Raw genomic sequence first — 18,592 nt, forward strand, 5'->3', positions numbered from 1 at the left:
AGCAAAATCTGAAAATGCATATTTGATAAGGACAAATTTGCAATTGCTTTCCAGATAGGGCATACTTTTTGAGATTTTTAGAGACGAAAACATTATTTAAAAAGTCTCTTTTTCCACATTTTGTAAGTTTAGCTTTTACTCAGTGCCCCTACCATTCCTCCCCCAAATCCTACAATTTGGATTTTTAAAAAAAGAATTAGTCACTATAACAAGAACAATTTGATTTCATTTTCTAAATAACACAGTGAACATTAAGGGGCTGGGAATTCTAATGCTATCTCTGCTTCAAGGTTTCTGTTGGGTCCTCAGAAAATATCCTGCCACTTTTTTTCCTTATTAGTTGAGACAACAGTGGAAAAATCAATATAATCAGAAAGTCAACTCTTTTCAATAAATAAATAACATGCACTTCAGTGTAGATTCTTCCAACATAGCCTATTCTTCTACTAAATGCCTACTTCCCCCATTTTCAAGGTGGGGGGAGGCTCACACTTGAAGAGAATTATTTTCATGCAATGAAAATAGATATTTAGGGACACAGATGTAGACACAGTAGCACTTTAGGGAAATGCTGTATGATAAAGATATGTGTATATTCCTTAGCCCTTCCTTCCATGACAGAAGCTAAAATTTCTTCTCTAAACTCTGAATCTGTACATTCCTGTATTCCAGAATGCCCCAGTATCAGGCACAGTGTTCTCTCTAGAACAAACTCTTGATCAAAGTCTGTGGAATGGGATTACATACTGACATATGGAAATAATCACAATTTTAATAACAATCCACATTAGTATAGTGCTTTTCTCATAGCAAACCTATGGTAGTTACTGCATGCATTATTATCCTTATTTTATAGACAAGGAAACTGAGGCTCCAAGAAGATAACTAAACAAGTCAGTGAACTTCCATGGGCCTCTGCTGCCTCATCTATACAATGAAGGGGTAGGAATGACTAGAATGACTAGATGAGCTTTGAGGTTCCTTCCAGGTCCACATCTATGATCCATGGGCACACAACTGGTGTGTTTCTGAGACTGGATTAAAAGCTGACTGCCTTAACTCTAAACCCAGAATTCTATCTGTTATACTGCCCTGGGAATATAGGTTGGGGTTCTCTCAACGTTAGATTTTAATTCGAGGCTAAGGTATTTGAATACTATGTGGGAGCCTTGCATTTTTTCAGCTTGCCTTACATCTGATTTATTCAGCTAGCTATAGTCCTCCTTTGCATAAAAAATTCTGCAATTGCTATAAATTTCTCCTTTTGATATTTGTGCTGGTTTGGAATTTTTACTGCCTGGGTTCATACATGTGATTGTCCATATTTTAGTAACAATTCCTAAATATAAATGCATCTTAGAAAATGCCCACTTGACTTTATTTTCAATGCCATATGTTTATACTTAACATAAATTTTACTTTTCCTCCCCCGTGCTTAGCCAGTTTTATGTGTATAAGGGAGATTTAATAACTGCTGGATTATTTCTAAGGCCAATACACATTTCTGTTGAGGTTTATCATACAATTGTAGATTGTTCAAGATAGAAGATACCTTGAAGATCATTTAGATAATAGAATTCAAAATATTCAAGCAAACACTATTTGTTACATACTTACTATGTGCCAGGCACTGTGCTGGGTGCTAAGCAGGAAATAATCTCTACCTGCAAAAAGCTTACATTCTAATGAGGAAGACAAGTACATACATACATATATACATACATACATATACATACATATGTACATGTAGAATTACAACAGAGTAAATAAAAATAAAGGCTAACTACAAGGTAGTTTGAGAGGGAAAACATTAGCAATGGGGGCATTCGGAAAGGCTTCACATGGAAGATGGTGCTTGAAAGGGGTCATGAAAGCAGAGAAGGATTCCAGAGTACAGATATGAAGTGAGAGGATATTCTTGGCATGAGGGACAGTCAGTGCCAAGGTATGAAGATGAAGGATGGAGTGTTGTGTGGGAAAAAGACAGAGAAGTTCAACTTGACTGAATCAGAGTGTGGGGGGAGAGAGGAGAGTTGACATACAATGAGACTCAAATGATAGGTGGGGCCAAGGCTATAGAGGGCTTGAAAAGCTAACCAGGAGAATTCAGATTTGATCATGGAGACTATAGGGAGTCACTAGAGTTTATTGAATAGAAGATGAAATGAACAGAAGTATACTTATGGAAAATCACTTTGGCAACACTGTGGAGAGACACTGGAGGCAGGGAGACCAATTAGAAGGCCATTGCAATAATCTAGGCGAGAGGTGATGAGGGACTGAACAAAAGAGGTAACTATATTATTGGAGAAAAGGGGCTGGATTGGCAAAATGTTGCTGGGGTAGCAATAACAATGTCTGGTATCTGATTGTATACGTGTGGTGAGAGAGTGTGCCAAATGTCAAGGTTACTCGTTTGGGAGATTGAACGTTGTTGTTTATTAACAGAAATAGGGAAGTTTGAATGAGGCTTGGGTTTGGAGGAAAAGACAGGTACTTGTGTTTTGGACATGATGAGTCTGAAATGTATCAGGGATGCTTAATTTGAAATATCCAATAGGTATTTGGTAACAGGATTGAAACTCAAGGCAGATTGAAGTTAGATATACATCTGTGAGTCATCAGAATAAAGACAATAATTAAATGCATAGGAAATGATGAGGTCAACAAGGCAGAGAGTCTACAGAAGAGTAGGAGGTCTATGACAGAGCTTAAGGAAAGACCCCAAATTAGGAAGTGTGATATGGATGATGAACCAGCAAAGTGAACTGAGAATGGTTATACGAGAAAGAGGAGAACCAGGAGACTGTGTCATGAAAGCCCAGAAAGGAGAAAGTATCCAAGAGCAGGAGGAGGTCAATAGCATTAAATAGAGCATAGAAGTTGGGAAAGATAGGGAATGATTTAAAAGAAAACAAAACACCACTGACTCTGGCAGTTAAGAAATCATTGGTAATTTGGGGTAGAACAGCTTTATTCAAGTTATGAGGTCAGAATAACCAAAAAAGATGATTGCACATGAAACTACAAATATAATTTGTACAACTTGTTATTCCTTTTAAATATAATAAAGTTATCTTATAACTTACTTCCCCCTTTTTTCTTACCTTCCCACCCTCCTGACATAGAAATGACTACCATTATGAACAATATATACATATACGTAAATATACACATATACATGTAAAATTATTCTATACATACTTCCATTTATCAATTCTTTCTCTGGATACAGATAGCATCTTCCTTCATATACCCTTCTTAGTTAATGTCAGTATTTATAATATAATAGTCAAAATGACTTAGTTCCTCAAAGTTATTCTTAAAAAGGTATTGCGCTCTCTCTCTCTCTCTCTCTCTCTTTCTCTCTCTCTCTCTCTCCCCCCCCCCCCCCACATATACACATATAATCTTCTCTTGGTTTTGCTCATTTTGCTCTCTATTGTTTTATGCAAGTCTATTCATGTTGGGTTTTTTTTTTTGCAAAATCAATAAGCTTATCATTTCCTATAGTACAGGAGTATTCCATCATGATCACATAGCACAATGGCTTCAGCCATTCCAAAATAGACAGACATTCCCACAATTTCCAGTTCTTTGCCACCATAAAAATATAGGTTATCCTCCTTTTCTATAAGCATCTTTGGAAATATACCCAGTAGTGGTGTTGTTGGGTAAAGGGACATATAGGTAGTTTAATAACTTTTTGGCCATAATGCCAGATTGCTCTCCAAACTGGTTGGAGCAGTTCACAGTTACACTAAAAGTGAATTAGGTCCCAATTTTTCCGCAGTCCCTCCAACATTTGTCACTTTCCCCTTCAATTATTTAAAAAAAAATAAAGTTATGAGATAGAAGTCAGGCTATGATGGAATGAGAAGTGAGTTCGAAGAGAGGCAGTAAAGTTACTAAGTACAGAAAGCTTCCATCTTACTTTTTCCATCCCCACCTTTGGCTGTGAGAGATAAATAAAGATAACCTGAGGGGATGGTAGGGTGGAATGATTTTTTTTCTTTAAAGCATTGGGAAGACTTGAGCATGTTTAAAGGTCATAGTTTAGGAGACAGTAGATAGAGACAGATTGAAAATTAAGAGAGGAGAAGAATCATTGAGACTACAGTATTCTGGAGAAGGTGGGAGGGGATAGGATCAAATATACTTGTATATAGTTTGGCCTTGGCAAGGAGAACTGTTATTTCACTGTCAGAGACTGGAGGAAGGAAGATGGATTGGGGGATGATTTCAAAAGGGTTTTGAGATTAAGAAAACAGAGGAAAATGGAGTTCACAACTGGCTTCAATTTTCTCAGTAAAATAAGAGACACGATCATAGGCTGGATGGTATTGGTCAGACAGTGAGGTAGGATTAAGAGAGATGACTGAAAAAAAAAAAACTTTTGTGGGGAATGAGATGAGGAATCTATTAGGGAGAAAGTAAAGAATTTCCTTGCTGAGGTGAGGACCTAGTTGAAGTTAGAATACATGGATTTATAATGTACCCAGTCAGCAGAGTTGTGACTTCCTTCAGCTCTTTATAGCATCAATAACAGGACAAGGAGACATATGATGGGAATAATCCAGCACTGAGGTTGGGTCAGGGGTAAGGACAATAGAAAAATGGAAAAAAAAACCGTTGTTATTCAGTCATGTCCAACTCTTTATGATCCAATTTGGGGTTCTCTTGGCAAAGATACTGCAATAGTTTGCCATTTTCTTCTCCAGCTCATTTTACAGATGAGGAAACTGAGGAAAACAGGGTTAAGTGACTTGCCCAGAGTTACACAGCTAATAAGTACTTGAGGCAGGATTTGAACTCAGGAAGATAAGTCTACCAGGGTCAGCACTCTATCCATTGTGCCACTAGACATATGACATATTATTAGAGAGCAGAGGACAGTATAAAGCTGAATTTGCTAACTAAAGTGTCAAGACTAGAGAGAGAGGGGGAACTGTCTCCTTCCAAATGATGGCAATACTCTTGGCCACCTTCATGATGCTGCTTCTTCTGGATTGTAGAGACCATCTAATTGAACTCCCTCACCTTACAGATAAAGAAACTTGTTGCTTAGACAGGTAAAGTGATATACCAAAGATAACACAACTAGTGAGTAACAGAACCAGCAGTAACACCTATGGTTTCTCCTTGACTAGATTTGCCTCTAAAAGACTGCCAATGAATCCCAATGAAATGGTTATGACTCTTACAGAACCAATAGTAGCAGAGATCTTGAAGTTTTTATTCTTCTTACAGTTACCTATCATATTCTCCATTCCCTCAAGAAAAATACATACTCATACACCACCATGGGTATGGTTTTGATTGGGTGAATGACCTCTGGAATTATCCGTTACCTAATATCAATCAAACAGTAGATGGATAGATGGATGGATGGATAGATGGATACATATATCTATTTTATAAACTTTTAAAATATACAATTTACTAAATATGTACTAAACTATTTCAAACATAAAAGTAAAATTTCATTAAACTAAGAAAATTTCATCAAACTAAGAGAGAACAAAAAGTATTCAAACATTATAAATGAAAACATTTTAGCAGAGAAAAATATGCAACTACATATAAAATCATGTAAAATTATCACTGAAGTTTCAGCAATTCAAAAATATAAACAGGACATTTTCAAAGGAAGAAATCTAAACTATCAACAGCCACAGCAAAAATGTTCTAAATCAATAATATTTAGAGAAATGTAAATTAAAGCAACTATTACATTTTACCTCATACCCATCAGAGTGACGTATGCGACAGAAAAGAAAATGGCAATCATTGGAGCAGTTATGGAAAGGAGGTACAGAAGTATAGTGTGAATTGGTCCAGTCATTCTGGAAAGCTGTTTACAACTATGTTCCAAAGGTTACTAACCTGTGCCCCTTTGACCCAGTGATACTACTACTATGCCTATACCTCAAAAAAAGATTAAAGGAAGAAGAAACAGATGTTTAAGGAGAAAAAATATCCCTAGCACCTCTTTTTGTAGTTGCCCCCTGCTGAACAATAGGAAGCTAGTCTCCTGTTGAGGAAGATCTAAACAAATTAGGGCATATGAATCTAAGAGATTATTATTGCATCATAAGAAATGCTGAAAAGGGCAGTTTCAAAGGAAAACAGGAAAACTTCTACGAACTGATGCAGTATAAAGTTAGTAGAACTGAATTAAGAATTATAAAACAATATAAAGAAAAGAAATAACTGAAAGATGTTAGCCCTCTCATCTTTGATTTTAAACCACAAATCCAAAAGATTAAAGATGAAATACACCACCCATCTACTTCCTGGCAGGAGATGGAATTAAAACAGAGGGGACATTCATTTTTGGACATGGTCAATATGGGAATTTGTTTTGTTAAACTATGTTATGTTTTATTTTATTTTTCATTGTAGAAGGAAGGGTAGTATGAGGGAGATATAATAAATGTTCATAATAACAAATATACAATTTTTTAAAAGAAGTTGTGCAGTTTCATTCTTTAAATTTTATTTCAGTTGTCTACTGCCTAGGACTGTGATATCTGATAACTCCTTTAAAGGGTTCCAAATCCCCAAGACAATATACTACCATGGTTCTCGAGTATGAAAAAAAAAATTCCCCTTTAATGAGATTTTCAGGATTTTAAGGGAACCCAAAGTGTAGGTGTAATGAAGCAACAGCAACCCAAATATAAAAATAAGATCATATATGTGCAATATTACCTTGAATGGAATATAAGTTCTTTGAGGGTAGGGAGTGAAAATTTTAATCTTTGTATCCCTGGTGGCTGGCATGGTTGCTTGCAGATTGTATATATTTAATAGATATCTTTGGAACTTAATTGAATTATGTTCCTCAAATATATTCTGCATTAAAAATGAGGTTTGAGTGATATGTCAGAGAAATTTCAGTAACTGCCACTCCATGGTAGGAGCAGGTTTGGAAGTGGGGTCATAGAATCATAGACCAAATCTGAAAGGGACCTTGAAGGACATCAAGTCTAATCCCACACATACTACAGATAAGAAAACTAAACAGGTAAAAAGGTTAATTGACTTGTGATGGGTCACAGGTCAAGTACCTGAGGTCAGATTCTTATCTATGTCTTCCTTCTGCTGAATATAGCATTTTAACCATTACAAAAGACTTTGATTTATTAGTTTTTATTTGCTTGTTGTTGTGTTTTTTCCCAGAAATCTAAAAAATATATCAGTGGCCTAGTGCAGTCCTGTAAGAGGTGATGATGACCATCAGACAGAGAAACATAACATAAGGCCTGAATGAAATAGTATTTGTCTTTAACATAGCCCCTAGACTACAGAGGGAGAAGAGCTTGAATAAAGATGGACTCAGGGTCATAGGAAGAAGAAAGAAGAGGGAAAGAAGAGAGAGGGAAGAGAGGAAAACAAACATCTAGTGTAGTCAAGCCCCAAACCAAACCCACATGACTAGCTAAAATGCAAAACAAATCAAACATTTGTAAAAAAGCATAGTTGGATGCTTTGGGCAGTTGTCATGAGGTTAAGTGAAGAAGAGATAGTTTTTATTTAAATTTCAACATACAAACACGCTAAAAAACAAAGGCAAAAAGCAACAACCACAACAAACCTAAAGCCTATGTCCAAGTATATGTATGCTTGAACTTAGAAAGCAAGCTAAAGTTAAGCATTTGTTCACCTTTAAAGCTCAATCAACTTCTGGCATACTTATGCAAAAGAAGAAGAAACAGCACTCACATTGAGCTGGAGTTCATCCGTCCATTGGCCAATGAGGCGGTAGCCGGGATTGGTGGTGTTTGTTATCTGGTACTGAAAGATGTCATAACGTCCAGGTGCATCCCCGTTTTTGTTAAATGTCACTGGAGTGCCAGCACTGCCTGAAGGAGTCAAGAACAAGAAAGGAACCAGAGCTCATGAAATCAAGCTTAGTTGATTATTTTTGCTTTGTCCAAAAGATGAGAGAATAGAATTTCTGCTAGTGCAGAAACCCTCCATCACCTACTTGTTTTAAATGGAAGGCTTAGGACATGGTGAGATAATTTCAGCTCTTGCTTCATGGTTAAAAAAAAAAGGCTGGGGAGGGGGATGGAGAAGACAGGGGAAAATACCAAACTCTGCTTTCATCTTGCCTTGTATACACAGCATGAAATATTAGAAGCTTTCTCCACCCTCCCCCCACCTCTTGAGGGAGTTCTTTAGTGGAAATCAGCCCTGTGAATGGAGCCTCTAAATGATTTTTTTCCCAGAAAATGTTCCATCTGCTTCTCAGAGATATTGCCGTCAGAAGACAGCCCAGGTTTGTGAGTCTTGACTGGCATCCAGAAATAGCTTCCTCCTCCACAATATGTTTTTATTCCAGTAATCTGCATGCAACTGGGATAAAAAGAACTAAAGAAACAATAGGAAGATGGATAGACTATCCCTTCCCCTCTCCATCTTTACATTCCTTCAATTCTACTACAAAAAAACTAATCATCATTTTAAGGCTAACTTGTCAACAGGACCATTCACGACTGGATATACTCATATATCTATGTAGCTTATATTTTCTCCATATAAGTCATGCATCTTTCTTTCTATTTGTGTATGGCACAGTCAAAAACTAAATAGTAACTAATGGCTACAGTAAAGGGAGGGGAGGGTTTACAAGGAAATTTGGAAAATAACCTTCTGTTTGCACCTCTGTTGTCATGGTTAGCAATTTGCTGATTGCAACTAGCATGCTGACTAAGACATTAGTGGTCATGAGTAACTAAGATTATATGTTTGAATTTTTGCACATTTGATATTTTCATGCTATACTCAATGAGATGAGTCGAGGCCTAGACTTAGTCCATATTTTCTTAGAAAAGAGTTTATTAAATTAACTAATAGTTATCCTTCTCAAAAAGACATAAACAAACCTCCACTGATTAATTTTCTACATTTTTTCCCTGCTGCAGAAATTCCACTACTTTCTTGTTGATAAGGGGGTACACTATATATATGCATATATATGCATGTATGTATGTGTATATACACACATATGTATGCTATGCTACCTACATATAAATACTCATCACATATATGCATAAACTTATATGTAGACATGTTCCAAACATCACTCAAGCTGTTCACAATGCAATATAATGCAAGCTGTTTATATAGTGTTGCCCTCTAATCAAAGCAAATGTGATCAGTTAGCATGACAAGAAAATCTAACAAAAAGCAACCTGAACTACTTTTCTAAATGATTTAGCATTGTGGAATATTTGTTTCAATAAGCTTTAGAGTAAGTTCTATATGATTTCCTGCTAAAGCCCACTTATTTAATAATATATTAAAATAATTTAAAATCAGAAAGAAAAGACCAAGATCACGGCTGAGGATTAGGACAAAATCCTCTGTTATCCATTACTCTATTTCTCTCTATGTCTTATTATTTTTAACTTCATTTTTCTAAAGACTTTTTAAAGAAGTTAGTTTCTACATCAGTGCTTAAGATTATTACTTCCTTTTGTATTCTCATCTCTTACTAAATGGTAGGTAGTCAGTGAAACACATGTTTCAGGAGAGAGACTTAAGCAAGGTTCTCAGGTTTAATGTAAGTAGGAAACTGGATACTGATTAAATGCAAGGAAATATTTTTGCACTAAAGTATAGGGATAGAATGTAGGTCATTACTCAATGTGAGATTTAAAAGCCTTTGCATCTAATGACTTGAATTTTTAAAGTGTCATGACAGATGAATGAAACCAGAAAACACACATATATACAATAGGCACACACACAATGTGTATGTACACATTGTGTGCACATGTGTTTACACATGTTATACATACACATGCATGCACATAAGCACACACATGCTTGGAAAGGGCTAAGAAAAATTAAGATGAACAAATTTGACCTAATGATCCTGGTCGTATTTCTTTTGTGAAATCTTACAGGTGAGTTAAAAGAAAATCCACTGCACAAGTACAAGATAGAAAAGATATCAGTAAAGAGGAAGTTTTGAAATCATGGATCCAGGGGTTCCTGTTATCTACAAGCTATATTTTAGCTAACATTGTGCTATGCAGTCCTCCAGAAGGCCTATGTGATTTAGAGAACACTTAGAGATATGGTGTCCTGGCCTCATGAAATGATGATGCTTTCATTCTTTACCCCAGTCAGACATCTGTGGATAACTTTGTTCATTTCTGCGTGCCACATCTTCTGCAAAGATGCTGGTAATCTGGAGAGCATCCAGAGCAGGATGGGAGAAACACCTGGAGATTATATCACATGAAAACCATTGGAAGGAATTGTAAATATTTTGTCTGGAAAAGATATGGGGCTAGAGGAGGACTGAGGATTTTTCAAACACATGCAAGTTTATCCCATTTATCCCACTTGTTCTACAAGGGTAAAACAAGAATCACTAAGGACAAGATGACAAGAGACAGATCTGGATTTGATGTAAGAAAAAGCTTCCTAATAATTAGAGAAATTTTAAGGTGGAATGGGCTACCTCATTGGAGGTCTTTCTTCTCATTGAACTCATCATTCAAAAGCTAGATAATCAAACTTGATACATGATGGGCTTTGAGTTCTTGTCCAACACTAATATCTTGTGATCCTGACATTCTGAGTCACAATTGATATAATGTTAATTCACATGTTTCAAACACAGCATTTTACATATATATGCATACATATATATTAATTGCATCTACATATGTGTGTGTGTGTGTGTGTGTGTATACACACACAGATGAAGAAACTGAAGCAGATGGAAGTTAAGTGACTTGTCCTGGGTCACACAGCTAGTTAGTGTTAGTAAGATTGTTTCTCAAATTTTGACTCTATCCACTTTACCACTCAACTGCAAAGGTGTGTGTGTGTGTGTGTGTGTGTGTGTGTGTGTGTGTGTGTAGTTATCTTCAATTTCTTCATTTGTAAATTGAGGATAGTAATAACACTTATCTCACAAACTTGTTGAGAAGATCACATGAGATAACATGCAAAGTATTTTATAGATTTAAAGAACTATGCAAATGCTACTTTTATCATAATTAAGCTAAAAGGTAGAATATTATAAAGCCCCATCTGGAAAGATAAAAAGATGAGGGCCTATGGATGTTGAACATTGAAAATAATATCAAATCTTTTATTGGTATTTTGGTTAGTTTTGCTGAGCTGCTTTCCTGTTCCTTTATATATATATATATATATATATTTCGTTATAACAGGTTGTTCTCTAAGAGGTGAATAGAAGAGAGATACCATGGGGAATGTAGGTAATATAAATTAACATATTAATAAAACATTTTTAATATATACACCACCAGTACACAAAACAGTACATTTAGACCCCATTTTCAAGAGTCCAATCATATTGGTTGGGCAGTATTCTTTTAATTACTTAGAAAACCACTCCTTTACTAGCAATGGGGGAGGCCAAAGTCAAGATTCATTTAAATTCTCTCCAGTTCATGTCAAGAGGTTGCCAAAAAAATCCTCACAGAGTAGAAGCACACTACTCACCTCCAAGACAGAAGACGAAGTCAACTACCTGTGTACTGCATGGTCAATGCAGGCCTATACTTGACTATGCATATTTGTGATGAGAATTTTGATTTCCTTTTTTTAATTATTATTTTCTAATGATTTTTTGTGGGAAAGAAAATAAATGCTTGTTAGTTTAAAAAAAAATTAAAATCATCTAAATAAAACAATGGGAATTGGATGAACAGAATTCCTATAGAATATTAGGAAAAGTGATTTGGAGACTTTTAAAAGCACAGCTAGTTAAGGTTGGATTTCTGTTTTCTGTGATCCTAACAAAAACCTGCCAAGTTAGTAGCAAGGAAAGAAAAATCAAATTTTTCAGGTCATTAGCAAGATTTTTTTTTTTAAGGCTGTCACTTTGCATCGACACATTAATATTCAGAACCTTGTCTACCTTTTGTTCTGACCCTGGACACTGGAATGCATACTATGTCTACAGCCTCTATTCATTAAGTAATAGGACTTGAGTCTTTCACAAACTTTGAAGAAAGGAGGCTGTTAGAGGCAGATGTGGATAGGAAGATTTTATCTGAGTAGTTACGAGCAGGCCCTTTAGAGCCATTTGCGGAGATCATCAGCTTACAAGAGGACTCATTTGGAGGCAACACAGTGCATGGTGTCTCCTCTCACATGCTTTGTTGGAGGAAATTATTCTTGTCCTGCCCTTTTCCATTCTCATTAAAGGCCTTGTTAAAAAAAATTAAGGTAGAATAGCTGAATACTTTATCTAAATGATGACTGGTAAGCCGGCATTGTGTGGTTCTGACCTTTTTGATGGATTCCATAATACGGTTTTCCTGTCATTTCAGTTCTTCCACTTTTCTTTTTTTTCACAACTCACTGAATTTCTCAAAATTGAAAAGAGGAATTGTACTTTTAAAAATGTGCTTCTCATTAGGGGGAAAATAGGACAAGAAAACTTTCAGGGTAAAGAAACAAGAACAAAAAAAGATACCAAGGAGAAATATGACAGATTGAGAATAAAGGATATGTTTATGAATATGGTTGTGTAGTTAGGGAAGTAAAACTAGACTCTGGGGTGAGGGTGGGGGCTGTTAGGGGTGGAGGGAGGGCTAGAGCTCATTGAGGTAGATGGGAAGGTAGGAGGCTGTGTGAAATATCATGGCAACATAAGCCATCTTGTATCATTGCTACCAAAGGAGGCAAATCCAAATGAGAATCTTCCACGAAAGAGGATTTGTCAGCCAAAAATTGCTTTAAGCCTAGATGCTCAGCTTGTCCCTTCTCCCCAATTCCCCATCTGCCAGATCTCCGCAGTCATACAAAATATTCACTGTTTTGGAGGGAGGGATGGGATCATTGGCATAATCCATTCCCTGCAAGGAAATTCCCTCAAGGAAGGCAGATCAGAACCTGCTTTACACCTAAGTCTGATAGAGTTGCCTTAAGCACTAAGAAGTAAGGTGACTTGCCCAGGTTCAGAGAGCCAGTATATGTAAGAAGCAGAATTTGACCTCAGGTTTTCTAGATTTCAAACCCAATACTTTATTCCCCATGCCAACCTGATCTCATCTACTGCACTGCCTTTCATACCATTTCCAAAATCTGGTTTGAGTCTTTTGCTGAAAATGCAGAACTTAAGAAAAACAACAAGAAAATCTAACTGTAACTATATAGCGGAAATGGTATATTATTTAGAAACTGTCCACATTACTCTAACCATGCTGCTGTTAATGGTAGCAACAATAACATTTATATAGCACTTTCAGTTTGCAAAATCATTTCACATATCATCTCATTTTTTTTCTCAGAACAATGTGTGAGACAGGTACAATGAACATCCTAATTTTATAGATGAAGAAACTGAGACTGACTAGTTAAGTGGTTAAGGATCATAGAAATAGTTCTGAGACAGGCTTAGGACTCAAGTCCAGCAGTCCATCCCCTTTATCATACAGGTGCCTTCCTGAAGGAAACTTAGCACAAGTTCCTAGGACTGTGAGCATCTATGTATGGTGAAACAAGCTAGAATGGTTACAGAATGTGAAATGCCAAAAGACATCAATGCCACCGAAATTACTGTTGGCCATGTAGACAGTAAGACAAAATAACTAATTAGATAGTCATATGTCTGGAACAAGAAGGCATGAACTGCTATCAAGGTGACTTTTTCTGACAAATTCATTCAAGGAGAACAGAAGAGCTCTACCTTGGACTGAGAGACTCAAGACTCTATGGTGGAAAAGATGCTAGATCATCCACCACTCCATGGCTGTTATACATAAACACAGAAGACAAATAATTCACTGCTGATGGAGAGGCCACCACTGGGAACAGTCCAAGAAGTAGCTCAGAGGGGTTAATCTCTATCTCTATCTCTATCATCTCTATCTCTATCTCATCTACCTATACGAATGCTGTCAGTGGCCTCTAAATTGGGTCACCTTGTAACAAAGTTCTGGTCTTCCTGTCTATATAACTTTGTCTTAAAGTGATTCATTAATTAATTGTCTTACCATTGAATGAGAGGCGTTTGAATGCTTTGGAACGCTACACAAATTCCTTAAAGGAACTAAAAATCATTCGCTTCCTCACTGACTTACTTCATTGGAAGATAAAGATGACCATAAGGTATTCTAGGCCTTTACCAGAGCTTCCAGGAGGTGCCTAATATATCCAACAGCAGAAACACAGATTATACACTCAAAGGACTATCAATTCTCTCCAACAAGTCACTATCCAAAACATTCCAAAAAATAGCATTTTATTCCTTATCCCTTTCACCCAAGTCCTCTTAGGGTCCACTTTAACTTATAGGTTAAGAGGGCACTGAGTAATTAATTAATTAACTAGTTAATTAATTAATTAATCAAGTGATTAATCTTGCCATATATGTGGTTAAGCTGCCAACAATGATGCATCTGTGATAGGACCTAACTCCATGATGCTTGGTAATCCTGAATTCTCCTTGGCTAAGTATTTGGTAAAAAAAAAAAAATCCTTTAAAGAGTACAGGTTCTGCTGACCACTGATTTACATATGAGATCTAGAGCTGGAAGAGAGCTCAGAGGTCAGGAGTTAAATTCCTTTATTTTATGGAAGAGGAAACTGAGACCCAAGGAAGCCAAGTGACTTGCTCAAGGTCACACAGGGATGAAGTAGGAGAAACAGGCTCGAACTGCCTCCACAGTCAATGCTTTTCCCATTGGCTCTCACTGCCTCTTCTAATCTCGTCATTTACGTATAAGGACACTGAGGACTTTGGAGGGGAAATGCTCACACAACCAATGAGTGGCAGAGCAGGAGTATGAAGTCACATGTCATGACTCCATGTGTTCTAAGGTCTGCAAAGTGCTTTGCATGCTATTTATCATTCAGTCTAAAACAGCAGAGCTCTGAATCCTTACCACGATCCTTTACAGATTCTGAGATGGCCAGGACAGTATATTCTATTCTCCCCCTTAACTGGCCACAGGGAACAAAGCCCACATAGAGGCAGAATATGCTTCATTCTTGCATCTTCAGGGGTAGGGAGGGAATACGAATTTATATGGGGCCTACTATGTGCCAGGAACTATACCAAGTGTTTTAGAAATATTACTTCATTTGATCCTCACAACAAAACTCTGAGGAAGATGCTATTCCTACTCCCATTCTATAATTGAGGAAACTGAGCCAAACAGAGGTTAAGGGACTTGCCCAGGATCACGCAACCATTTAGCCAGACTTGAACTCAGGTCTTCCTGATTTTAGGCCCAGTGCTCTATCCACTGTGTCACCTAGTTGTCTGAGTCAGCAATAAATAAAAGTGAGCACAATTAGGACAAGAAGTCTACATTCAAAGCAGTTGGAGTTTTCCTCTGTTCTATAAACAGCCTTGTACCTTTTTACAAAAAAACTAGAAACTAAGTGGATGTCCATTGATTAGGCAATGCCCAACCTAAAAGCAATACATGAATGCAATGAAGCATTATTAATCATGCAGTAAGAAATGAGGACTTAACTAATCAATCAATAAATACTTATTAAGTAGGTACTACGTACCAAAGCCCTGTGCCAAGTGCTTGGGAAGAAAAAAGGGGAAAAAGACAGTCCCTGCTTTCAAGGACCTTACAATCTAATTGGGGGAGACAACTTATAAACAAATACACATATATCAAACAAGCTACATACGGCATAAACAGGAGATAATTAACAGAGGGAAGGCATTGGAATTGAGGGTTGGGGAAGGCTTTCTGTAGAAACTGGGAATTTAGTTGAGATGTAAAGGAGGCCAGGGAAGGCAGTGGTTGAATGGGAAGAGGACTTCAAAAGGACACGAGCAAATTGATGTGAATAACTGCAAAGTGAAAGCAGAACTAGAAAACTCCAACAACATCACTGTCAGTGGAAACAATGAAATGGATGCCCTATTCTGGGCAACTGAAAACAAAAACAAGCAAATGGGCAAGAACTGCCCAGGAGAACAGGTGATGAGACACATCTCTCCCCTTTCAGCAGCATGCAAGGGAACTAATCGGGCAAAATGCCGGATAGATTCTCAGACTCCATAACATGATCTGATCATTCTGCTGAACTGCGTTTCTTTATAATAATAAAGTAGGTTCACTTTTGGGGGATGAGGTAAAGGTTTTTGATGAAAAATTAAAGGCATCACAACCTTTTGTTTCAATATAACTATGTATCTATCCAACCTAGGTAAGAAAACATACTTTAATGTATCAATTATAGGTATATATTAGATAGAGCTTCTATATTAATATATGTATATAATGTGCACATGCATGATGCACGTGTGTGGACATATACATGTGTGTATATGAAAATACTGCATGTGTCTAAATTCATATAAATATAAAACTCTGACATATCCCACAGGCCTGATACTCATTCATCTAATTCCAATTATAATCTGAAAGCATTTCCCAGGACACTTCTATGTGAAGTGACTTGCCCAGGGTAACAAGGGAGTAGGTGTCATAAGTGTGACCTGACCCCATCTCTCCAAAGCCAGAGGTCTCTCCGCTATGCTCCACTGCCATTCGATGCCTCATGAAACACATGTTGTATATATGCATTTATCTATCTATTTAAATGTGTGCATAGTCACATATATGTAGTAACTAAAGTACTACAGCTAATTTGAAGAAAAGTCTTCAATGTTAAAAGGAAATCAGTTCAGTTCCTCCCCTACCCTGCAGCAGCCCCTCCACCAACACCACATAAAGAAAACAAACCTAAACAAACAAGGCATGAACAACACAAAAGCCAATAATAATGATATTGCACACAATGGAATGGCACAATCAATAATATTGGAAACGATACCACCCATACCTCGAAGGCTGGTTTGTATTGCTCGTACTCACCGTTAAAATTAACACTGCGAATATACTTCAGTAACTTCTTGCCCCCTGCCTGTTCCATCTCTGGACAGACACCAGGGTAATCAGCACAGAGATCCTTGTTCATATGGTGGAGGGCATGGGCCATGGCATACACCGAGTCAATCACAAACTGAACTTTGCCCTCCTGCTCATAATAGGAATCCTTTCCAATTCTCTCCTGCCCTGCACATTAAAACAACAAACACACAAAGAAAAGAATTGCTGGTAAGTAAAGATTTTGTCATTTCCACTGCTGAATTTTTTATTTTTTTATGACTTTAAAGAAAGGGGTGAGTAGGTACCCCAAGGACTGGAAAATTCTGAAGCACAGCTCTAATACTTTCGGACCAATAGGTCTGCCTGTTTGATTCTACATTCTCTTCAAACCACCACCCTTAGCCCCGAACCAATGAAGCACCTTGTAAAATATTAATTCTGTTTCACCTTTCAGTTGTAGGAGACAAATACTATGAACAGCACCCAACAGAATCACCACAGTCTCTACAATAAAGAAACACAGGACACAGAATGCAGTAATTCCTTGGAAGAGAGAATACATTCAGAGAAAACAAAGCCCAGCTGGGATGGATGATACATTTAGATTTTTGAAACATCTCTCTGAATGGAAGGCATTGAAGAAAAAAAAAACAAATATAAAAAACAAAAAAATATTTTGTTTTCTTCTTTTTGTGTGTACGTGCAAAACTCAAGTGCATATGAAAAATTTTAGGAAATCATCACATTAGCAATTTAGTAACAGAATTCTTTATTCTCCTTCTGTTCTTCCTTTGACCAAACCCTAACTCTAGTGAACATCGAAACAGCTGATACTGAAACGACTTTTTAAGGTTTGCACTTTCCATATATTATTTAATTTGATCTTTAGTACAATTCTGTGAGGATGGTAGTATTATTATTGACCCATTTTATAGAGAAGAAAACCTAGGCTGAGCTTGATTAAATGTACAGATTCAGCTCTGAGGAAACTTGTAGAAATGGGTAGAGTTGGGGTTCGAATGCTTTCATTGTTACTGAATATCTATGTGGCCCTCAGCAAGCTCTCTGGGTTCTACTCTCTTCATCTGTAAACAAAGTGGGGTTGAACTCAATGACTAAGAAGGTCCTTTCCAGTTAAGATGACAGACTTTCAATTAAAAAAAAAAGACCTGAGTTAAATAATACCTCAGGCATTTGCTAACTATGGGACCCTGGACAAGTCATGTAACCTCTCAGCCTCAGGTGTTGTTAGTTATTTCAATTGTGTCTGATATTCATGGCCCCATTTGGGGTTCTCTTTGCAGATACTGGAGTAGTTTGCCATTTCCTTCTTTTTCTTCAGCCACAAATGGGGAAAATGATGGCATCTACCTTAAAGGGTGTTATGAGGATCATATGACATGACCTATTTTACATGCTTTGCAAACCTTAAAGCATTTATAACTGCTAACTCTTTGCCATTATTATTAGTCAGAGTCCTTTTTCTACTACATTCTCTATGTTCATCTATACTTATATACCAGGAGAAATTCTGCTGAGAAAGAAGATCATGGGCATTACCAAAAAGCTATGATTATGTACATGGTATAATTCACAGTGAAGGATCTTTATTTTTAAGCCATATCAAAGATTGATTTTAACTATATAGAAGTTTTTGTCACCACTTGGTTTACTTTCAATTTTATCTCAAGAAGTGTTATATTAAGCACCTATTTAATCCAACA

The 18,592-nt window shown here is 36.9% G+C and overlaps 1 protein-coding gene across 2 annotated transcripts in view; it reads right to left on the minus strand.

Annotated features, from left to right (window-relative positions):
• GRM7 (glutamate metabotropic receptor 7) overlaps window positions 1–18,592 on the minus strand; it is a 375,698-nt gene that overhangs the window by 292,633 nt on the left and 64,473 nt on the right. For both annotated transcript variants that reach the window (XM_069084050.1, XM_069084052.1), the window contains exons 2-3: window positions 16,854–17,054; window positions 7,729–7,868 (exon numbers count right to left, since the gene is read on the minus strand). In XM_069084050.1, the coding sequence (XP_068940151.1) occupies window positions 7,729–7,868; window positions 16,854–16,977 (264 nt within the window). In that variant the 5' untranslated portion in view covers window positions 16,978–17,054. The remainder of the gene's footprint in view (window positions 1–7,728; window positions 7,869–16,853; window positions 17,055–18,592) is intronic.

The sequence above is a fragment of the Petaurus breviceps genome, unplaced genomic scaffold (assembly GCF_028583685.1).
Source record: "Petaurus breviceps papuanus isolate PSGF00001 unplaced genomic scaffold, PetGlider_PUasm1.0 174, whole genome shotgun sequence".
NCBI classification, from domain to species: domain Eukaryota; kingdom Metazoa; phylum Chordata; class Mammalia; order Diprotodontia; family Petauridae; genus Petaurus; species Petaurus breviceps.